The sequence below is a fragment of the Watersipora subatra genome, chromosome 7 (assembly GCF_963576615.1).
Source record: "Watersipora subatra chromosome 7, tzWatSuba1.1, whole genome shotgun sequence".
NCBI classification, from domain to species: domain Eukaryota; kingdom Metazoa; phylum Bryozoa; class Gymnolaemata; order Cheilostomatida; family Watersiporidae; genus Watersipora; species Watersipora subatra.
The window spans coordinates 19,589,613-19,615,426 of NC_088714.1; the positions used below are offsets into that span (position 1 = coordinate 19,589,613).

Below are 25,814 nucleotides of genomic sequence, written 5' to 3' on the forward strand. Positions count from 1 at the left end.
TTCTCACTCTTTCTTTTTTTCTCCCTTTTTTTCCTATTTTTCCTTTTATTTCATCTTTACCGCTCTCACTGATTATATTTATTTATTTTATTCTCTCATTCTCTTTCTATTTTTCCTGATCACATATTTCCTCAATTCTTTCTTCTTCTCTTTTTAGCATATTCAACAGAAGACATTGGCTGCAAGACATAAACAGGTCATATTCAACAGAAGACATTGGCTGCAAGACATAAACAGGTCATATTCAACAGAAGACATTGGCTGCAAGACATAAACAGGTCATATTCAACAGAAGACATTGGCTGCAAGACATAAACAGGTCATATTCAACAGAAGACATTGGCTGCAAGACATAAACAGGTCATATTCAGCAGAAGACATTGGCTGCAAGACATAAACAGGTCATAATCAACAGAAGACATTGGCTGCAAGACATAAACAGGTCATATTCAACAGAAGACATTAGCTGCAAGACACAAACAGGTCATGATAAGGGCTCACAAATACTAATGTGATATACACATAAAAATAATACCATTTGTAGTTTCGCATTACGCTAAATTCAATCATAAAATCAGTCTAAAATTGATTTATGTATGTTTACATCTTTAATTCTGTAATTCATTGTCTGTATTAATTTGTTGGACAATGCAGAGCAACATCAACTTCATTAAAGTAATATTCCAGAGGAGCGTGTCAACTGATTATAGGACATCAGTAGGCAATAGATATGCACAAGGATTGTGTGCATTAAAACCTTCTCAAGTATAGCAAAGATGTTCATAGCCAGAATTTAATTTCCTTCTAATCTATGCGTGAAAAGATTTCCTTCTAATCTATCAAAAAAGCCTTCCTTTTTTGTAAGTTCATGTTTTGTTTTTTGTTAATACACTGTACGTGTAAACATTAGATGTTTACTTATTTGGGTCTTTGTGACATTATAATTCAAAGATGTTGGTAAGATAACTCCAGAGGACCTGGCCTACTGTGAGAAAATCTAATGGTAGAGTTCAACTAAATCAAAACTGGTAGCCATTTTATAAACTCAATTTTGGTTGGCACTACCTAGGCATTGATAAGATATTTTATTTAATGGCAAACAATTTTCCCACGACCAAACAAGAGCGAAGCGATTTGTTGGGAGATTTATGATAAATGCACATGTGCACACAACTCCTAAAAATTATTTATTAACCGCCGTCGCAAACCCTTGCACTAAAATCTCATCAACAAATTTAACCATTTTTGTGTAGAGTCGTTTAAATATACTAACGATACAAAACACATACAAACCTTTTTAAATATGTTACCAAGTCTTTGAAAGATTATTGCAAAACCCTGAAACTAACTCATCTGATCGGATTATACATAAATAGACAGATTAATTTGGCCAAAACTTGCCCCAAAACGCTTGAAAAGCTTGGTTTATTAATAGTTATGACCGCCATACGATACGCCAATAAGGCCGTGCGACAGATAGTAGAACTATTTACCAGTGCGTATTTCACGAGAAAAACGTGCTCATTTCACCAGTCTATGGCATTGTTTAATTGCCAAGAAGGTTTGTGTAAATAACGTAGACTGCTTGAGGCGTAAACCAATTTACAGGTACGAAAATGTGGTACACAGTTTATCAGCCTACGTTTTTGTCCAATTACCGAAGGTTTTTCAAATTATCTAGAACATCAGCCAGATTTCTTTACATCTTATCTACAAGGTAGGGCGTTGCTACAATGCCCCTTTATGACAAGAATATTTCTTTATTTCACTCCAGTCAGTATCGTATAGTGCCCTATACGACACTGACTCCAGGTTGCATAAAACTTCCAGACGCGTGAATGCCAACACTTGCTTTCTGTTACATATCGCTGTCAAAACCATTCTACATTTACAACACAACCAACTTTCAAACTGTATATTACACGGCAGCTTGCCGTTTCACTTTTAATTTTGCATTTCAGAGATATAATAAACATATTTCATTATTGCTGTTGTTAGTTAAATTACGTACAACAGTTTAGGTCTACAGCTTGAATTAATATTTATTTTAACCAACAACCAACTTTCAAATTGTATATTACACGGCAGCTTGCCATTTTACTTTTAATATTGCGTTTCAATATAATAAGAGATAAATAATAAACATATTTCATTATTGCTGTTGTTAAATTACATACAGTAGGTTAGGTCTACAGCTTGAATTAATATTTATTTTATTATTGTAAAACATAAGTTTGAGTAAATCAAATCATAAATCAATGACTTACATTACTTTTTAACAACTTTGCTAGGGATCTCATCACTCGATTAGCTATCAATGACCAATTCTTACAACGCAAAAGAGAGGAGACTAGAGTGCACGACCTGTATACGTACTTATAACAGATATTGTAATATCAACAATTTACCAATTACTCGTATACCTGGTTTCAACCCAACTTTACCTCCAAAATAAATTGTTAGTTGTGCCTTTTTTGAGTCGTGCTCCCTCAAATTTATTTTATATCATCTCAAACAAGTCTCATTTACACCATACTCAGTCAATTCCTGATGAGAACTACTGTTTCAACAACCAACAGTGCCCTTTCTTTTTTCCGTTATTACTTTGGTCGTGGGCTGTATGACAGTGGAACTTCTAGTATATTATAAATTTGTTTTAAAAAAACCTTTTTTAATATTTAAAGGTTGACTTGCAACAAAATTCCCATTACAGTTATTTAGTATTAAAAGATTTACCATGTCTTACTCTGTTGTGTTGTAGGTGCCAAATATGTGGAAATGTGATTACAAGCTCTTAAAAGCTCAAAAACGAAAAGCCGCCGTAGATTGGAATCTCTTTATTTCTCTGACGTAGTCATGAAATTTATTTATTGTCTTGTCATGTGATGTTCTCACGTGAGTAGAAAGGCCAATAAAAAGCTCAATATATAACTTATCGTAACAATGTTTTATGACAAACACTTCGGGTTTTACCAAAGACCCCGTATCAAATATAGATGCTTGCTACTTTACAGTTTTGTTTTGGTTCGGTCTAATTGGTAAGTCGTAATCTGATCATGTGACCCAATACTTTGCAAATAATTTTTGCAGCACTTTTCGATTATCACAGGTGACCAACAGGCTCGTCGTGATTATCAGACAATGATATGTACTCCTTCGAGGTAAGGCTAAAAAATTAAACAATTTTTTACGTTAAGTTATAAGATATCACTGCTAAAAGTGACAGCATTACAATGACGATAAAATAGACGCGTAAGAGCAATAGACATGGTTTTATTCAATGCGTAAAGCATATTTGTGAAAATATTTCAACGAATAAGGTTGCATGAAAGTGTAAACAGAAACCATCTACCACAACTACATCACATTTGAGCCGTTTTGGAAAGATAATCCAAATTACGGCGGTCTCGTGTGGCTGCGATTAACTGTTCGTTTTTTAACTTTTAAGAGCTTGTAATCACATTCCCACATATTTGGCACCTACAACACAACAGAGTAAGACATGGTGAATCTTATGATACCAAATAACTGTAATGTGAATTTTGAAGCAAGTCAACCTTTAAGGCTTATAAATGAGCTTGCTTCATAGCTGCTCAAAATAGTGTTGGCATGACTTCTATATAACAAACTATAAGCATTATAGTCACCTTTATCTTCATCATTATTGTTATTATTTTGCTTAATGTTAGCATTAATTTTGTAAAAATGAAGTTTGTAAATTTAGCTTTGTCTATTTTATTAATCTGGTAATATAACAATAACAACGGAGTCTCTAAGAACAGCCAACTAATAAAAGTTAGCACGAGCATAAATATGAAGTTTTCTTAGAGTCTATAGAAACATTTAGTTACAATGATTTTAGTTTATTCTGTACTTGTATGTAGATTATTAATGCACAACCATAAAAAAAACTTTATTTTCTCCGGTGATTGTTAAAACTGTTGCATTCAATATTCAGCTGTTAACGCTTGTACCTTACTCCAGCGATTGTAGTTACTATGAATGTGTCAAGCATTGCATTGAGGAGTCTAGCATCTGCTCCAAGTTTATTCTAACAGCTGACCTAGAAACCACAAATAAGTTAAAAAACAGCAATGTGAAAGCAATTAGCAGACTAATTCTCAGCATTTGGTTAAACAATATTAACTGTGAGTATGTGGGACAGCTGGCATCAAGGTCATAAGCAAAACATCAGCACAGTTGGCCGTCATCATCCAATGTATAATCATCTGCAAATTATAAACAGCATTTTAACACACCTTAAATAGATAGCATTTAAAACATGCCTCGGTTCTCGCTTAGGATGCAGAACTGATTTGCAGCCAGAGGTTTGGTAAAATGTCAGCGACCATCACATTGGTTGAGAAGTAGTGCATGGTAATAATATTGTCCATGATAGCTTGTTGAACACTGGTACTTAATGTGAACTTGCTTTGTCTTAGCATGAAGTGCAGGATTTTGAATGATTGCTGTAGTGCTTTGATTGCAAAGGTAGTAGGACTGGCACATTTCCCTTTTGAGGTCGTACAGCAATTACTTCCTCCATGCTCAGCACACCTTGAGTAGCATCACTTAAAGCAATGTGCAGCAGACGTTCATATAAACGTATACATCCTTCAATGCAGTACTTAATTTCAATATGCTTTGTTGTAGCATGAAGTGCAAGATTTTTAATTATTGCTATAGTGCTTTGATTGCCTTCCATAAAGGTAGTAGGACTGGCACATTCCCCTTTTGAGGTCGTACATCAATTACTTCCTACATGCTCAGCACACCTTGAGTAACAGCACTAAAAGCAATGTGCAGCAGACGCTCATATAAACGTATACGTCCTTCAATAAAAATTTAGCTTAATCTAAAAAATTTTTGTTAAGTTTTTGCATCATGTTTTGTAAATAATTTCAAATAATGTGAGGTGTCAAGTCATTGCAAGTCCTTAAATTGGATTTAAATAATGAGAGTCTTACAGCTAGCCGTGAAAGTATCGTTTTCTCTCTGCCACATTTGAGAGAGAAAACAGCATATAGGGAGGGGTCTCTCAAAAATATATACAGTAAAAGTTTTAATAATGTATACCTTCTATAACATAAATTCAAAATAACCTAAAAAATTTATGTAGAGTAATTGTTTAGTACTATATTAAAAGTTTCATATAAAGTAAAGCGTGAAATTGTGGCAAGTTTGAAATTCTATTTAAATAGCGCTCTTCTCATGGCTAGTCTTAAAGATATCATTTTTTCCTTGCCTCACTTGATAGAGAAAACGATGTACAGTGAAACTTTGTGATACGAATTAATTTGTTACCGTTTTGGCATCTTATGGCAAAAATGTCGTATAGAGGGGTATAAAAACCCGTAGAATATATCTAATGAAGACCCCCCTGGCGAAACAGTGAAATTCTATATACTTACTGCACATATTAAAAATTAGTAGCAAAATAGTATGTTAACCTTAGGAACTATAGTTACCTACAGTAAATTTAGTGTATTTAGTATATTGAGTGGTTATGATCTGAAATAAAATGTAGCATTACATTGTACTAAGTACAGTATGCACAGTAGAGAGTTCTTACCTTTGAAACAGACGTATAACATAAGCGCTGAATTTAACTAAATGAATTTAGCTTACTAAGCACATACTTGAAGCTAAGTTTCAGTATGTATTTTACAAAACTAAACTGTAATTTTGTCATCGTCTAAAACTGGATCACCTAACTGTTTCCGATTTCATTTTTGCTATAACTTAGAACGAATAACGAGAGCAAGCATCTTATCTCTTTCAAGCACTGTGGGAGGGGTTTTGACGAATAGCATATCAGCATTTTCGTTATTTCGACGGAATGAGCACACTGACTGCCAAATCTGAATTTTGCAAAAAAGATTTGTTGATGTCATATGACGGAAAAAATGTTGTATTGCGGAGACAAGAAACACCGTTTTCTACATCATGAGGCCAAAAGACGTATAGTAGGGTAATTGTAACCCGAGGTGCCCTGTGTATGGTTATATCTATTATGTATACTAGTACCCTGGCAGTCTATTTCCCCATGTGAAATTGCCAGATGTGTCAATAAAACACAGATAATAAGTAATGAGTAAAGTATAGTAAAGTATCAGCGCAATTATTTGGTGTATGCGTTGAAGTGTCGGTCTATCGATATGAATGTCACAAGTTGGAGTATCATCGAAAGCTATTTATTATCAAAGTCTAGAATCCTTTTTAATGGATAGACGGATAAACAAATAGTCACTGCTTTGATTATAGTAAAATTATGGTTTTGTGTTACTTCATTTGAGACATGTAAAACATTTTCATGGTTTTCCTTTCTCAAAATAGACCTTGCTGACCTTGCTGTCTAGAATAAAATGAACACTTGAGGTAAATTAACGTTGAAGGTGTGCATTCTCCTTAACTTTAATAAAATCAATTTAAAAATGCCATTGCAAGTGTGAGCTCCCATTAGTTTAACGTAAATTTATCGTAATCATGAACTCTAAGCCAAGTTTACGTGATAAAACAGAGAAAAGTTGCTGACACAAATCGATAATGCAACAGTTAATGTACAATCATTAAATTAAAAATGTAAGTCTAGTATTTTTTTCTTTTTTAAAGCACCATAGGGGTGAGTTTGAGAAGATTTTGGAACGAATTATGCAATTAAAATGCATTTTAAAGTTCATATAATGTAAAAACCAAAAGAACAAATGTTTTATATTGTAGGAGTATCTACTGTAGTAATATTCTGGTAGTTTAATAGGCCAAGAGAGGTCTTTAGGTGTGTGCCAATAAAGCTCAGGTAATAAGTAGCTGCACAAGTATTCAGAAACACCAAAAGGTGGTCTATTGGTGTAGGTGTTAGAGTGTTGGTCTACCAAGTGATGTTTCATTCTAACCTTTAATCCTAGCTCTCGATAAATGGACTAACAGACAGACCTCGCTTTTATTATAGTAAAGATGCATTTTTGTTTTACTTTATTGTTAGACTGGCATGAACAATTTTTCTTCTTCGCTGCATTGACGTTGATGTGTAGAAAAAAATAAAAGAACTGATGTAAATTGACTTTGAATGTTTGCGCCTCTCTTTAATTAGCGCGAGTTAACATGATTGTGGCGACTAAACCAAGTGGAAGTGATAAGAAAAGAGCAAAGATGTCGATACGAATCAATAATCAATAATACCACAATAACTGTACATTCGTTAAATTAAAAATTAAGTTTTTTTTTTCCTATTTGAGTTGCCAAATGGGTGCGTTTGGGGAAGATTTTGAAACGGGTTAGGCAATGTACAAGCATTTTACTGTTTGTATAACATAAAAACCTTATACTTTAAACTTTCTTTGAACGGATTATTTATGTTATAGGAGCGTCTACTGTATTATTCTGCTTCAGCAGTCGATAGCACTGCTACAGTATATTTCTTACTTCTCAACTGACAGCACCTGCTCCAATAAGCACTGCATATCCTGATGTTGATTTTCTATCAGAGTGTCAGAGATATCACCTGCCCAGAGTGTCAGAAACATCACCCACCCAGTCCGTCAGAGATATCACCTACCCAATCAGTGTCAGAGATATCACCTACCCAATCAGTGTCAGAGATATCACTTACTCAATCTGCGTCTGAGTGAGAAACCATATCATTTACATCTTCAGTTGGTGTGTAACGGATGCGTAAGTTTCTTATGGTTTTTAAGTATCACAATATTGTCTTCCAGGCTATAGCTAGTAGTGTTTACTTAGCTTTGATGAAAATCTGGCAACTGAGCTTAATGCTTGAGATATTTCTGATCTGGTTTCTCCAAACAAGAACGAAACTTCCCACTGCTCACTAATACATGTTTTGATCTACAGTTTGTTCAGAGTCAATTGATCTCTCAAACTTAGCACACACTTGATAGGAGTGGTCACTGGATTGCAATTTCCCATGTCATAATTCATTAGCACTTTACCCAAGCCAGGTAAAGCTACCAGGCACCAGCTGCAACCCAAGCCAACTGTGCCATCTTACTAAGAAGGCAAGATTAGATGTTATTAGTTGTCACTGTAGCAAGCAAATCACCGTGGCTAAGCAGTATATTACCTCCAATTATTAGCAAATATATAATTCTTTTTAGAACGCTGCTCTTCTTCCAGATAACAGTTAATAAGGTTAACAAGACATACACTTCTCACCCATACATACCTGTACATATGTATGTATTTTGATATGTTGTAAAAGTGATTATTTATCACCAAACATAATCAGTTATTTATTAAAAAGCATATATTTTATGTGCAAGTAGAGTCAACTAGTAGTAGAACTAGTAAAGGCTTGTTATGTTGTATAAGTTGCAGGTTTGAGTGAACTCTCCAAAAAGTCAGCAAAATATTTAATGTGATGACAATATCAGTAAGCTAAAAATATTTCTATAAGGTTGCATTTTTTTATGATTAAACTGAAGAATTGACTGAGTCAGTACAAAACAAGCTCAACTACTGATTTTTACATAAGTGAACATTCAAATAACCAGCATCCCAAGACTTCTGCAGCCATATAATATGCTCGTATGTGACCTTTACTGTAATAAGGGCTGTACCCATCCAACCATTTGTAGCTATTTTAAGAGCATTAGGAGAAATGATTGCCTCAAATGGAAATCAAACCCTGACCATCAGATTATAAAGTGAGCACGCTACCATCACATCGCTATGAGTTAATTATGGGTATAATGACTACACATGATGGTCTCTCACACCCACGAGATTACTAGCATACTAGTTGTCATAAAACATAATTACCTTCGTATGAAAAACAACTGCATTTACATAGTTTAATGGCTGTAGTCTGCAGACAGTGCATAACACAAGAAATCTACCAAGCAAGTTAGATTCTAAGTGGTGCTGGCCATAACAGCTAGCTACAAAGATTTCTTTTTAATTTTTTCTGTCTTTTGGTTGCAAAAGGAAAAGTTTATCATTTTTGCGCTGAAAAAAGTTTTTCCTTTTCTCTTGCCCATTATTGCTTTCTATGATCGGCACAGTCTCTGTTCTGTCTCTAGGAGGCTCTTTGGTTGACTCCAACTTTCGTCGATTTTCTCTTTGCTGCTGTCGATTCTCATCTTCAGATTTTGTCTTTGATTTTCTAATTTTTCCTACATATGGACCCCAGAAGCCACCATTTTTGCTTGGGTTACACCTAAAAAAGAGACAAGTAGTCAATTACGGTTAAAGTTCAGACATGAAAATTTCGCGATATGAAGTTGAGATCGAGAATAAATTGGTTATTTCAACAGAACTGATTGACATGATTGAGAATTTTATCGATTATCGGTTGATAGCAAACCTGCTTTTTATCGATTTAGTAGTATCATTTCTGGTACAGTTCAATGTATTCATATGTTGGTCTATTGCTATGCTAGGCAGGATTTTTAGGTGGTGAAAATTCATGGTTGTGACCTTAACAAAAAATCTTAGCCGCTCATTGATGATTATACTTACTGATGCCAAGATGTAAAATGCATTGCAGTTACAGTGAATATTTTTTTGAACATGTATGTACCGTACTTTCGGACTGCTAACCGCACACCTATGTAAACCGCATCTGCTTTATTTAAAAAAAACAATATTAAAACAATAATAAAACAAGAGTGCTAAGAGTGCAACAGCCATGTCGTATAACTAAATTTTATATTTTTACTACTGCGCAGTATACAGTGTACACACAGTACAACTATTTTCTAATACACAGAAAATAGCATATGTGCAGTGGGAGTATCACCTACTGCAGTATACAGTGCTCAATGTAGTGGGAGTGTTGCTAGCTCGCATTATGTTGGAGCCATTTCATTACACTGTATTTACATGCAAAGCATATTTTGTGAAAAATCCTAACAGAACCAGTATTGAGTTGAATTTGGTGCAACTACAAATTAATTGCAAGATTTGAATGCAGCTCAAACTGGAGTATGTGCGGGCAAACTTGATCCCAAACAGCATGTTGTATATAATGCAGATGCGAATCTATTATGGTTTATATACAATGTTAAAGAGAATACAATACAAAGACCCCAATTTTATCAGAATGGTTATAATGCCTGACTCCCTACTCTGAAATGATATATGTGTTAGAGCAAACGTTCTTGAGCTTGCTACACATAGCATCTACAATTTTGTACAAAACAGTACAAATGCTTAGAAAGCCAGCAGTGTCAGTTGATCCACACTATCAAACTTATACTTTAGAACAGTTGCAGTGCACATTCAGTTTCTTGTTTTGATGAATGCTCATTCACAGCGTACATGAATTGTTGGGCTTCAGGTGATGTGTCATAGAATTAAATGCCTAGTAGATCACAGCAGACAATTTGCAGTAAGAGCTCAGTTTCTGTGGCAGTAAATTTCTACTGCGCATTTGAAAGTTGTAATGTATTGCAGAATTACTGCTTACTGCTCTGTAATAATGCAAAGCAGTTCTAATTGTATCATGACCCTGACAATTTAAGGCAGATATCTAATTAATTCACTGAATTAATGATGAGCATGTTCAACAAAGTTTTGTAGCTTCAGCATATTCAAGGGAATAAAATAAGATACAATATAGTGCACCATGTTTTAGTTGTTCTCAGTGCTGCAGTGTTAGCTCCGAGTCTTGAGTCATATATATAATGATAGATGATATCCAATAAATAAATGCCGATTATGATGTACGTATATAGGCTGTTAGGAGGCTTCCTGTTAGGAGGCTTCCTGTTAAGAGGCTTCCTGTTCTGCATTAGGAATTCTTACCACAGTGGAAGTCAATGAGCACTAAGCAGTAAGAGTTAGGTCTGCTAGTCGAGTTAACAAATTATCAGACAAGGATTCATTAAGTGCGAGCTTAGAATGTTCTGTCCAACAGCTGCCTTTTTATTTTTATTATGCATTTACAGAAAACTCACCTTCTGTCATAAGGAGGGTTGTAAGCAGAAACAGAAGTATTTTGGTAAGCTGATAATTTTGCGAGTAGGTTAGCAGCAAGGTCTGGCATCATGTCAACAAAGTTTAACGTCTCCGCTCGGTCGAGGTTTATGTTATACAGAAAAACCGTTTCATTGAGCGCAGCTTTACGGTTTGTGATTCCTTCAGCAATTGAGTTGTCTACAAAGAAATCTGACTGACTAGCTTTAGTTTTATATTATATTAGTATACTAATAGTTTATAAAATAACAATATTCACATTATTAAATGTATGGTAGACACTTTTTGAGCCTAACAGTTTGCCCTGTGTTAGTCTTTTTTTTGTCTGTGTTATGCATATCAGTATTAAGTTGATACATTACATGCCATTGCGCTATCCAGACTCTGGGTTTTCCAGAAAGTTCAAACCTGGAACTGTTTGATTAATTTTTACAATTATTTTCTAATTCATATTTAGTGTTTTTTGAAGGGCGTATACATACAATGTATATGACGAATGTTTCTTACTGTCTCAGCAAATCAACTCATGTTAAAAACAGATCATTACTTGAGGGAAGGCTTTATGTCTTCAGAACAAGAACTTAGTAGAACTCAAGTACTAAAGCCTAACAGCCTCAAAGCACCTTTAAAACTGTTTTTTTTTGTGATTCTCGAGCTAAAAACGTTATTTTATACTCTTTAGAGTTGTATAAGACACTGTTAAAACATTTAATACTTGTTAACAGTTGAGCAAATGTTAAAACAGTTTGCTCTGTTTCTATAGCAGTAAATTTCTACTTCTTATTTGAAAGATGTAACATATTGAAAAATTACTGTGCACTGCTTTGCAATAATGCAGAGCAGTTCTAATGTATCATGACCCTGACAAATTTAAAGCAGATATCTAATTTATCCACTGAATTAATGACGGTTAAACACTAATAACAGTTAAAACACTTTGAACTATACAGACAACATTGACATTTTAAAACATTTCCAGTTAATGATTTATCTTGAAAAAAATAAGGCATAAGTTTAGTATTTAGATAAAATATTGTGAAATTCAAGAGGGTACAGGAGCATGAGTTGAAAGCACCAGTATACCGCTTACATATCATTTTAAAAAAGTTTCATGTTAATATTGGGAAATACCCGTTTAGGCCTACATGTCTTGCTTGCACAACGGCCTTACCTTAATTTATTGTGATGCTGAAAGAAATCAAACCAGGTTTCATTTGATGAGATTGAAACTTTGTTTTTTTTTACACTGCACTCTGAGCTATAGCAATACTGGGATGAACTATAAACAACATCAATGCTTTATATACGTGTATGTGGTTCATCAGAAATTATTATCGAAGCAACTATCAGGCTGAATTTGTCGCTGAAGACTAATTGAGAGGCAATGATAATGCTAATGAATGGCTATTTGTTGCAGGGACTGCATGTAATCAGATAAAAAGTAACTGTCAGTGGGTGATAGATTAACCGCTCAAAACGTATTGGAAGTGTGTCTATCTATCTATCTATCTATTTCTCAAAGTTTGTTTTCTGTGTATTCGTGTATCTGTGTATCCGTGTATATTGTGTATGTCCAACTATAGCTATTAAAATCTTGGATTTAAAATTTTGCAATCTGATGGATTGGAACTCACGGATATTGCTCCGACAAGTTTACAATCCAGACACTCTTTCAATGAGCTATACAAGGCATAATGATCTAAGTCTTTATCATATATTGTATGCACACGCTACTTGCGTCCATGCGTTACGATGCCCCTGTTATGAAATATTGTGGACCCAAGTACATGTATATGCAACACTATGCTTTTTCGTGTTTTCCTAAACTTCTATTTTTGGTTTTTCATGAGGTTCAATTGCTGCATTGCGGTCAAGGTTGAATCTTTTCACACGGATAATTGTACTATTTTTGTATGAAGAGCCTCGACAATCTCTCTCCATTCGGTGAGACAAAGATCGCTCGATATCTCATTTTTACATTTGTACCAGTATCGAGAAGTACCGGTAACATCCTATTCAAAGTTTTGATGGATATCTTCTGTTGGAACATTAACCTTTTTTTAGTAACACATTAACACACACACGCACGCGCGCACACACACCACACACACACCACACACACACCACACCACACACCACACACCACACACCACACACCACACACCACACACCACACACCACACACCACACACCACACACCACACACCACACACCACACACCACACACCACACACCACACACCACACACCACACACCACACACCACACACCACACACCACACACCACACACCACACACCACACACCACACACCACACACCACACACCACACACCACACACCACACACCACACACCACACACCACACACCACACACCACACACCACACACCACACACCACACACCACATACCACACACCACACACCACACACCACACACCACACACCACACACCACACACCACACACCACACACCACACACCACACACCACACACCACACACCACACACCACACACCACACACCACACACCACACACCACACACCACACCACACACACACCACACCACACACACTTCTATACTACAATTTTCAGGATTTTATTTTGTTTTCTTAGTCCGTATTAATTGTATCATTACCGAACCATCTTTTATTGTAATCGTAGCAAAACAGACTTAATTTCGCTATTTTTGGCTAACTATTTCCCGTTTACATTTAAACCCTTTCTTTCATAGTTGTTTTATTTTTTTTAATTTATTTCACCAACGCAAAACATTTTCCTCATGATATGAAGTTTGAACGTTACAGTTGTTTGAAAAAGTTGGAAAATCTTTACAAGTGTTTTTATTGCTTCACTTAATTTATTTCAACTACACAAAACCCTTTTCTCATAAAATAAAGTTTAAAAGTTAGAATGGCAAATGTTGTTATATGTTAAATACAAATCAATTTTTTGTCTAAAGAGTTTTTTATTCCCCGATCAACACCGAGTAATACAGCTAGTATATATATAAATCTCAGTGTTGGTCTTTTGGACATTTGGTTTTTTTGTTACACCCTGTGCCCAGTTTTAGCAATTAAAATCTAGCCGTAAAAAATCTGTTTGACACTGGATTTGATCTCAGAACCTCCAGATCTAGAGGCAGCGAATTTAACCATTGATTAAGCTACATTGGGCAAATAGTCATTACAATGGTTAATATACTCACTCTTAAAGTCCTTGCAACCGATTAACAACTAGCACTGTTGACCATTATGCGTAACGATTGTTAAACTGGCTCAAAACGCAAGTATTGTTTTAGTAAAGATTTTAGTGACGATCTATCTTTCCAGGTAAATTACTTAAATTCATTAGGTAACGATTCTATTACTCATGCAACACCTGGCTAGTAGTAAATATTTTTGTTGTTTGCAATTTCGATCCTAATTTTGAACAATGTTGTAGACTAACAACTATGCGCTTTAATAACACATTATTGTTGCAAAGTTTTTTAGTAACTAAACAATGCAAGTTTTGCATTTATCACTTTGTTGACATGCAATAATATACATAAAGTTCATTATTTCAAATGGGCTTTACAGCATTATCTATGCTAGTTCAAACTGTTTAAGGAAGAATCTTACAAAGAGAATAGTCCTGGGAGGGAGACGGCACCCAAAGGTGGTAGCCTGGGTCCCCTGTGAGTAACTTCCAGTTCTGCCATCGAATGCCAGCTTGAATACGAGTATCAAATACAGTGCTTTGACTTCTTGGATGGGAGGACACTTCTAGTTCATCCATGTTGAGCAGAATTTCCTGTGAAAGTAACAATAAAATTCATTGCAGTATGTGGCACTCACGCTTGTTGCATCGCATTTGTATCTATCGGAGTGTAGATGAAAGAAATGTCACAAAATATTATTTAAAATTCTAAGAAACAAAAATTCACACTTATTTTTATAACAACTAAGATTAAATTTAGATTTGTTTCCTCTATTAACTAATTAGAGCTGCGATATTACATTGCAGCCCAGCCAATTACATATGCAATTACCATGCAGCAGCTTATATCAGATGACATGGCAAAAGATAAACGTCAAACTGTTTTATTATTACTATTATTATCATTGGATCAACAAAAATATTTTAGCTAGCTTGGTTAATAACCCAAAATGACTGTCTTGTCATGATATTTGACCAACATTATACATAAAAATCTTGTTTGTATAATATGGCCTTTTTCAATTACTAATCCTAGCTGTTAATTCTAGCTGTTAATCCTAGCTGTTTGTAAAACCGCCTCAAGTACAAAACCTCAAGGCTATTTTTGCTGCATATATTATTATTAAAGGTCAAAGTTCAGATTGTACAACCAACTATGTTATCTTCAGAATTTATTGATGTGGTGCTAGAGCAGCATCCTCATAAAAAGGCTCTTAGTTAAATGTGCATTGGTAAAGCTCATAGCATTTTTCTTATTGTTGTTAATCTATTTATAAAAAAACAAAGAAGTCAAAGACATTTAAAATGCCGATGATTTGGAGTTTCACACCTTTTATTCCAGATTTGAAGTGTATATTTTTTATCTGTTTCTGCAGTAAAGTTATAGGATTAGGATAAATACCGTAGAAAAGTTTTTTCTGCAGGTAGATTTTAAGAAGGCAGGTCATGCTAGAAAATCTAGAATCTTAAAGGTTGACTCAAAACAAAACTTACATTACGGTTATTTGGTATCAAAAGGTTCACTATTTCGTACTCTGTTGTGTTGTATAAGTTCAAAATATGTGGAAATGTGATTATAAGCTCTTAAAAGCTAAAAAACGAACAGTGTATTGCAGCCATCGCAAAAACAACTGTAAGTTGGAATCCTTCTCAAAGCGGCTCAAATGTGATGTAGTTGAACACAATGTGCTTCTGTTTACACTTTCATGCAACTTCATTCGTCAAAATATTTTCACAAATAAACTCCACGTCTTCAATAAAACCATGTCTATCGTCCTTACGCGTCTATTTCATTAGCACTGTAATGCTATCTTTTTGAGCACTGATATCTCAAAACCTAGCCTAAAAATCAGTTTAATTTTTTAACCTTTCTTCGAGAGGTGCATATCATCCTCTGATAAACATGGGGAGCCTGTTAGTCACCTGTGATAGTCGTAAAATGCTTCAGAATTTTTTTGGCGAGAAATATGGGTCACATGATCCGATTATGGCTAGATGATTAGACCAAGCTAAAACTGGACTGTAAAGTAGCGAGCATCTATATTTGATAAAAGCTTTCCTGTAAAACCTGAAGTGTTTGTCATAAGCTAGTGCTACGAGACATTTTATATTGAGCCTTTTATTGGCCTTTCGTTTCACGTGATAACATCACATGTCAAAACATTAACCACGTCGAGTTAACTACATCATCAAAATAAGAGATTCAAAACCTATGGTCCTTTTTGTGATGACTGTTCGGTTTTTAGCTTTTAACAGCTTGCAATCATATTTCTACATAATTTGAAACTGCTACACAGCAAAGTAGGACATGGTGAACCTTTTGATACTAAATAACCATGTTGTAAACTTTGTTGCAAGTCAACCGTTAAAGTGAAAACACAAAAACAACTTGATTACAGCTCATCAATGCTTGGCTTGTTAAATTAAATAACAAAAAGTATAAACCATCATTTTTAAAACTTTTCTGCTTGACTAAATACGCCATAAATGGCTTTTTGCATTCTAGTTGCTTTTGAGTATTGCTGTTAGCCAACAAACTTACTTCTTTGTCCGCAAATAAATATTTTGTACAGCCACAATCTGACTGCTTTGTTAGACAGAGGCAGACACATTCCGTAAAACTTTCCAGTACATGTATTTGAATGCCACCTCTAATAGAGCGCCACCATAGGAGAAGTGTTGAAAAGTACAACACCACTCTTTAGTTAAATGTCACCTCTATTTGACTGCCGCTTTGACAATATTTTAGCTTTATGAACCCATAATAGAAAGTAATCAGTAAAAAGGTGTCCACAAAATAGTACTAATAATGATTAATAATGTTATAATAACTATAACAATACTAACAATAATTATAATAATAATTTTGTTTTTGCTGTGGTGGTTGCCATGGTTTCAGTGACGATATATCTGAGAACATTGATTGGTGCAATACTCAGAACTACACTCCGATTTGAAGTCATTAAGGTCTAAATTATATCCATTGTCTTCAGATTCGTTCATGATTTGGTTAAGAATCTTACCTGAAGACTTTGAAGCATTTTGATGAATGATGAGAATACTCTTTAGAAACACAGTATGATGTAATAGCAGCCATTGTTATGGCATGTCAATGTCCGTATTTTAACTCCAAAGCTTTAGGGTTTTATATTTGACACTTTAAAAGCAACAACATTGAAATAATTAATAGCTTCATCTGGCTATAGTAGCAGTTCCTTGTTTAACTCGGTCTAATACTTAGATGTGAATGGATAGCAATTTAATAAAAATGCTGAAGCTGACATCATTAATGTCGCTCTGCCCTTGAAAAGTACAGCGCCACCCTCTATTTGAACGTCACCTCCATTAAAACGCCACTATGAATAAAGAATTAAAAAATACCGCGATGTTTCATGCGAATAGAAGTTTAACGGTAATTACAGATAAAGTTCTTGCTAAAGGAGATATAAATGTAAAAGCCAATAGTGCATAGACTGTCACAAATGAACATGTAAGCACAGAATAATAAGGAATCATGCAGTTCTGGATGCACAAGAAAGCATTCAAGTCGACATGCAGAGAAACATGCATACTAAATCAATTTGAGACAAGCAAACAGACCTCCCTAGGGCTAGAGGTCCCAGAATTAATAGAGGGCCACTGGTTTACACCATCTATATCTAGTTGGGATTCATCTCCTCCTGCGAGATGAATTAGAGTTGGCATCCAATCAGTGATGTGTATCAACTCTTCGCTGACTGCTCCACTGCGAGAGAGCACAGGCCCAGACACAAATCCAACACCTTTTACGCCTGAACAATCAAAGTAGCACTTATTAATGGCAAGATGAATACTCAGTGTTGCCCGGGTAATAAAACAGTCTTTCCCCAGAAAATTTATTTTTATTTAACATATATAGCATTTATCATCATAACTTTCAAACTTCATATCATGAAAGGAGCATTTTGTGCAATTAAAATAAATTAAGATAAAAATTAGAACAACCGTAAAGGTGTTTAAATGTGAAATAATTAGCAAGTACTAGCTAGAGAAAGTATGATTTGTTACAATGATTACCATGAAAAGTGAATCGATACTGATACAAATAAAACTAGCTGATAAGTCAAAATATAAATTGTGAACATGTTGAATTGATAATAAGAAAAAGTACATAGAACTGCGTGTATAAAAAGGGTTACTGTAGCTGCAGAAGCTACCCATCAAACTTTTGATTACGACTATATTGGTACCTCTCAATAGTTGATACTGTCACAAGCGTAAAATTGAGATCAAAATTAAATACATCAGTGAAGCGCACGAGGGTATTTTATTTGACCAAACTGAAAGAGAATGTAGAGACATTTCTTACTCGAAAATGTCTATGTGAATATTTTTAGTTATACAATTGTTAGCGATTACCCTTTGTAATAATCAAAAATTGAACATTGCAGCTGTACTGATACATTTGCATTGTTGTAGAACATTTGATGTTGAATGGCACAATTGAAAATTACAAATAAAGAAAAATAATGATGATTTTTTAATTGACTTTTTTAAAAAGTTTTAAAAGAAGAACAAACGCAAAAGATAATGTTAATTCATAATTAATTGTACATATTTAGTTATAATCACAATAAGGAGACCGTAGTTAAGCTAAATAAAATAAGAACAGCTTAGTCTGCGTATTGCATACTTGTAATTGTAACCATCGCAAGTTCAATGCCAAGGTTTTAATCGCTAAAGCTGGACACATTGACGACAGAAAACAAAAGACAGACATTAAGATTTATATAACTGGTTTTCTAGGGAGTTCATGCAGAGTAAACACTATTAGAGCATTTTTAGAACATGGGCATTTTTATCATAGCTGTAAACAGTGGAAAATTCCACTATATTTATAGTCTGCTGTATAGATTTGGAGTTGCACACCTTTAACTCAAGATCTTAGCAAGAGTGTATAACTTTTCTTCTAATCCCGCGGTAAAGTTATTGGTTTAAGATAAATTAGAAATCGTTTTTTGCAGATAAATTCTAAGAAAGTAGCGCATTTATAATATACGACATAGATTATAAAATTCTACGACGTAGATTATAGAACTTTGATCTTGAAATCTTGAAACCTTCCTTTTGAATTAAAGTGGTTCGTAAAAGATTGCTATTCACTGGACTCGAACCCATGCCCATCAGTTTTTTTGACTAACACTTGTAGAATGAAGTAAGATCATAATGAGTGATAATACACAGTTTGTAATGCAAAAGAACAAGAGCACACAACTACCAGCTCAACTCAACCTATTCAAACGAGCACTGATTACTTTACGTTGTGCTTGACGTAATGCATTGCGTCAAGCCTGACCCTGTATTAAGGAAAAGCAACAAGCAATAAATGTCACATATACAATTGTGAAAAGCCTTCATATGTACAATATAAACTATTCAACAACACTCTACCACTTGTGCCAGCCAACCACATGCAAACTTAGACAAAAATGTTTAATATAATAAAACGATGTTCCGTGTTGTTAACATATTCTCGGGTGAGAATATGCAATACTACTACTACTGCTACTGCTACTGCTACTGCTACTACTACTACTACTACTACTCCAAGCAATACCAGGCCCAATCGACAATCTTAAAGCTTTCACTAATGGTATAAATAGGCCACAGTCTATTTGGTTAAAAACTCAAGCATTCGTCTTCGTATGCATTAAGGATAATTGCCCTCAATTAACGGGTTCATAAAGTTTTGTCATGAAACAATTAGTGTTAAAAGTGGTGAATAACCCGAATATCGACAGGCTTAATGCTAGTTATAGCATTTACACGAAGCTGAATATGCGGTAAATGTAAACTATAGTCACCAGTGCTTGCGCTATTTTAATTTAAAATGAGACGAGACAGACTTTTACCTAATCACATTATATATTCTCTTCTCATTGCATTTAATATGCCTCATTTGGTATTCACTCAATTAGCAGGATCAGAATGACGTAAACTATGCGCCTTAATAGACTGAATACTTGCCTGCCTCAAACTGAGTGTTTTTGTTGCCACGGAGAGGGTAGTTACTAGAACCTGCCCCAGCCTGTCCTCCATTATCTGTACTAAAGACTATAACAGAGTTATCATAAACTCCGGCATCTTTCAGAGCTTGCACCACTCTACCAACTCCTTCATCCAATGCTACAAAATGTCACAGCTTAAGTAACAGTCACCTTCTACCCACAAATATCCTTGTGAATAAATGGTTGTTATATATCTATATACATGTACATATAACTTTTTGCAGTAATAAACTCAATGTGTTTGAAAAGTATGTTGCGGGCTGACTGCCCTAAAGTCGTTAATACATGTATTATTATTAATAATATTATTATACTCGTTACTATTAAAAAATAAATTAGTATTGGTGATATTAATTTACTTATGCTGAGGTCAGTTCAAATTATATGACATCAGCTATAGTTTTCTTCATGTTAAATGCTTTTATTTAGGTCATAGCCTAAATAAAGTCATATATCAAGGTTCTCTAATAGGTTATAGAGGTTTGGCCAAAAAGCTAAACATTAGCGGCCATGTAAAACATATGATCAAACGCTGAAATGCATATAGTCTATTTGAATATTTTGAAAAATACTTTTTATTTTTAGTTAAATATCAAAAGTCAGAACTACTTTCACTTATAAAGGTAACAAAATCACCAATTCTAGTTTAGGGTTAGCTTGGGAAGCCCAAGCTTTGTCTAGGTAGGTCTTGATAAATTATTGGTCAAAATATATTACAAGTAAATAGCAGGCAATACTAAGACATATAGCCATAGACGTAGCAATGCAAGTAAATAGCAGGCAATACTAAGACATATAGCCATAGACATAGCAATGCAAGTTATGTTTGATACTAAGACATATAGCCATAGACATAGCAATGCAAGTTAAGTTTTGATTGAGAATTTACCTGAAATTATGACAAAGTTCACTTTTCTAGGTTTTCTCAATGACTTGTTGCTTAAAAACTATATAGCGGACAGCGCTGGAAACATATTTGAACAGGTGACAGAATAAGTGAATAATTTCCAACTTATTTCTATTATAAAACAATTTTAGTTCTGATCAAAAAAAGATGTACAACTTTTAAACTCTGAAAATCTCTTGAAGCATTTCAGTAGAAATGAACTCCATAACAGGAAACACAAAAATTCTGTATATCTAAATCTCCCGTAATAAAACACAAAATACTAAAACATTTACTTGTGACTAGATATTGCCATAAGGTATTACACTCTATCTCGGTAGCAGTGTAAATTTCATTAAAAATTAATTTGACTCAAAAGAAGTGATAGTTTCAGGGTAATGGTAAGAGTGTCTGGTTTAGTCTGAAAACAATTTCTAAAGAAAAAGAATCATTATTTGCCAACCTGCAACCATTCCAGCCAAACGTCTCCTGTTTTTATCGGGAATATGCCGATACATAGCCTCATAATTAGCAGGGACTTGTGTAGGAGTGTGCACTGCCTGATAGGACAACCATATGAACATAGGCTTGCCCTCGTCTTTGGCATGTAGTTTAATGATATTTTCAGCTCGTCTTGTGAACACATGAGTTGAGTACATGCCATATGTGTTGTTGAAGGGTGTTGTCCCCTCATAAAAATCAATGCCGTCTCGATTTCCATATTTCCTGGAGTAAAAAGAGTTTTAGCAAAAATATTACATATTTAGGGATATCCTTTCCTCATTTGACAAGTTTAAGGAGCCACAAAAATATACTGAAACTTTTTCTAATTAAAATGACAAGTCATAGATTTGAATTAATACTAAAAAAATACATGTATCTATAAAAGCACAAGGACAAAGGGCTTCAATTCATGAAGCATACCAAACATCTAAAGTTGGTTTGTTGTATATTTCAGTAAATACATGTATGAGTTGTGACAGACAAGAAATCATGTCTGTAAGACATCCATGTCTCCATACTAGCTTTTAGTGCATAATATTTCTATTCATATACTGTATCAGATATGGTACTAAAATATAACCTTTTTTTATGTAAAACTTAAGCTTAATTCAGAATAATTCTATGATTACCTGAGAATAGCCACCCAAACTTTCAACATGCTGTTTTAATTCAGAGTTTCTAAACATTGAAATTTCACTGATCAGTACATGTGTGTACAATTCTTCTTCACTGATCGGTACAAGTGTGTACAATTCTTATTCACTGATCAGTACAAGTGTGTACAATTCTTATTCACTGATCAGTACATGTGTGTACAATTCTTATTCACTGATCAGTACATGTGTGTACAATTCTTATTCACTGATCAGTACATGTGTGTACAATTCTTATTCACTGATCAGTACATGTGTGTACAATTCTTATTCACTGATCAGTACATGTGTGTACAATTCTTATTCACTGATCAGTACATGTGTGTACAATTCTTATTCACTGATCAGTAAATGTGTGTACAATTCTTCTTCACTGATCAGTACATGTGTGTACAATTCTTATTCACTGATCAGTACATGTGTGTACCATTCTTATTCACTGATCAGTACATGTGTGTACAATTCTTATTCACTGATCAGTACATGTGTGTACAATTCTTATTCACTGATCAGTACATGTGTGTACAATTCTTATTTACTGATCAGTACATGTGTGTACAATTCTTATTCACTGATCAGTACGTGTGTGTACAATTCTTATTCACTGATCAGTACATGTGTGTACAATTCTTCTTCACTAATCAGTACATGTGTGTACAATTCTTCTTCGCAGAGCTTTGTTGTAAGGTGTATGAAGAGCACGAATATATGCATCAGTCATTTTCTAAGTGGTGAATGATAGATCAAAGAAGGTAGTGAAAATATACGAGTGATGAAAAATACAAAAAGGCGATGTTTTTCTTGCAACTAAAGTCAAAAACAAAGATTTGTGGAAAAATACAAGCAAACCTGTTTTGATCAGCTTTTTAGAAACATGAAACTATGTAATTATTATTATAAAGATGAATGTGAAAATAACAAGACGAATAAAAGCGAAAAGACTGAAAATGATCAAAAATATTATTAAAAAGATTCAAGTATATAAAATATAAAACCAAAAATATACAGAAGCTCAGTTAGTATTTTAAGTTTTTCTTGTTAAAGTTAGATTAGATTTATATTTTTATTAATGTCTTTACCTAATTACTCTTCACCTCGCACCGCAAAAGCAATACTTTTCCTTGTCTTTTTTTTACATATAAGTCAATCGACAAAAATAATCTTTTTAATTTTTTACTTCGTTGGTTTAGTTCATTACAGAAAATTAATTATTTTGTGTTTAGTCCTTTCTCAAACTTCCGTATGACAAATTTATTTTTATACTATACATGGTTGCCTGACATATTTGCCATTAAGTTTGTGAGCTGCTGAATAAATTATAAAAAAGGTAGTTTGTTCTCAAGAAAGTATTTCATCTAATTAATGATAGTGAGAACTTTTTTTTTTTTAAATAAAAAAAAATTTGCAAAAAGGGAATTAAAAAAGAAATTTTTCTTAACCACTTCATAGCTACACCCAGCAAACTAAAACCACTGAGTACGCCAGACATAAACAGTTCGCTAGGAAATTTTCTAGTTTCTAGAAAATCCTTATATCAAAAAGTTTTTTCTATATTCTGTTGAATCCCTATACTGTTGTTTTATTTGATCAATCTATTTTTTCAATATGTCCTGATGTGCTTCTGTCGGCATTGGCAGTGAAATATAGTTCAGATCAAATCAAACCAAATATCAGAATAAACTAGTTTCATACCTTGAGGTTTATCTGCACTTGCTTGTGTTGCATAACCTATATACTACGATGAACAAAAAGAAACGAAAAATATATATTGAAGTAAAATCTAATACAAAGAGTGAGGTAAAATTGATGGAACCCAAGTAATAATTAAAAACTCACTTTGAATGTTTATAGTGATCTCCAGATCCTAAGAGAAACCCTCTGAATGTGTCAAATCCTCGATTTGTAGGCATATAGTCTTCTTTGTGGTGACCTAGATGCCATTTACCTGCGTATATGTATAGCACATTCAATTTGGTATGTATTAAATCTTTACAATATTTTCAAACACAGTAAATTAAAATTCCAAAAAATGAGTTTGTTTGCATTGAGTTGAAATTGCTTTGTTTCAAATGGAAATTTTTAAAATTATGTTGTGCTGTATTCTAAAACGATTACCAAAATTAAAAAGCCAGCTTCTGTAGTTTTTACTCGTATTTAACAATATTATTAACTAATTGCGGTCTAATGTTAACAAGATGCTGAGCATGACTAAAAATACGCACCTATCATATGTGTACTATAGTTCAACTTCTGCATCTCTTCAGCTAGAGTTGGGTATTCCAGAGAAAGGCCAACTGGTCTGCACGGCGCAAAGTTGGCATGCTGAGTCCCTGTGTGAATGCTGTATCGACCTGTTGGATGTTCAGCATCATATGGTGTTTCAAGAAAAAGTTAAGTTGTGTTAAAAAATCTTTTTGACAAATATCATTCCATTTTAAGTCTTTATGCAGATCGCTATTAAAGTGTTGGACTTATGAAATAAATGCGGACCAACTTTGAAAATTAGTTTCACTCAAATGCAGTAGTTTACCACTTATTGTACATGCATTAGTAGTGTTAAATAAGACACTAAATAGTTTATGATAACAATTAGTAACAGCAAATATGTTGAGACAACAAAGTGATTTCTAATTTATTTGTATAGTACTGGAAGAAAGTTGTTTTAGTAGATTTAGATAGCTGTTTCTTCAACTACTTACAAATAATGAAATCGTGAAAAATAATTTTCATTATGACATAAAAAGTTCCTTCTCTTTCATTTTGAAACCTTCTAGAAAGCAGGTGCGTAACCATTTTAATTGAAGGGATTTTTCCTGTTTACCGAAATTGAATATGCACTTGTTTTAACAAGTATCTCAAAGATCATTTAGTGAACAGGTCAAGGTCTTATGTAGCTGCTGCTGTTTTTCAACAATTAGTGGATCATATTTCGTAACCCATTTGGCTGTTTGTCCCAACTGACATAATTATATCTTACAATTGTTGTGCATCAAATGCACAACGTTGTGCATCCGATGTTGTGCATCAAATGCACAACATCATAAAAACACAAAACAAACCAATGCACTGCTTATGGACATTTATAGAAAAGTTAAAATTTAAAACAAATAGTCTTAAACTACAAACATGCAATGAAATAGCACTATTTATGCCTGTTAAATGCATTTTCACGTTTGCTATGATGTTTTTCGTAAACATTTGAAAAAATTGAATATGATTTTATAACGCAAAATTGAATCGTTTTGTAAATATGCATTTTGTTACAATTTTGGTTAGAAGTAAACTTCCATAATCTTCACATAATGACCATCTAATTTTGTGTTTTAGCATTAAAACTAAATCAATATTTAACTTAGGTGATAGACCACTAAGAAATAATAATTTAGGACAGACATAGAAAGGTTTTGCACACTCACCTGATAGGAATTGCGCTCTAGAAGGAGCACATTGTGGTGCTGTGTAGTAGTTCTCAAGCCTCACTCCCATGACAGCCAACTGATCTAGGTTAGGGGTCCATATCTCACTCCCATGATAGCTGACATCATTGTAGCCAAGATCATCAGCCATAATGACAATTATGTTAGGTTGATT

At 34.0% G+C, this 25,814-nt stretch overlaps 1 protein-coding gene across 1 annotated transcript; it reads right to left on the reverse strand.

Annotated features, from left to right (window-relative positions):
- Positions 1-106: 106 nt before the first annotated feature.
- LOC137400514 (arylsulfatase J-like) lies at positions 107-25,814 on the reverse strand. The gene is made up of 10 exons (XM_068086840.1): positions 25,640-25,814; positions 24,446-24,574; positions 24,060-24,168; positions 21,530-21,792; positions 20,140-20,298; positions 17,734-17,924; positions 14,556-14,727; positions 10,917-11,115; positions 8,993-9,175; positions 107-179 (listed from the first exon to the last, which is right to left on the reverse strand). Exons 1-10 carry the CDS (start codon positions 25,788-25,790, stop codon positions 107-109), a joined length of 1,629 nt encoding a protein of 542 aa, XP_067942941.1. The 5' UTR covers positions 25,791-25,814.

What these genes read in the sequence shown, in the direction of transcription:
- LOC137400514 (XM_068086840.1), bottom strand. Translation starts at nt 25,790, where the DNA reads ATGGCTGATGATCTTGGCTACAATGATGTCAGCTATCATGGGAGTGAG. An exon ending in GATCACTATAAACATTCAAA is followed by an intron (nt 21,793 to 24,059) that starts GTGAGTTTTTAA and finishes TTTTTACTCCAG; the next exon opens with GAAATATGGAAATCGAGACG. An exon ending in CTCCCAGGACTATTCTCTTT is followed by an intron (nt 11,116 to 14,555) that starts GTAAGATTCTTC and finishes ATTTCTTTGTAG; the next exon opens with ACAACTCAATTGCTGAAGGA.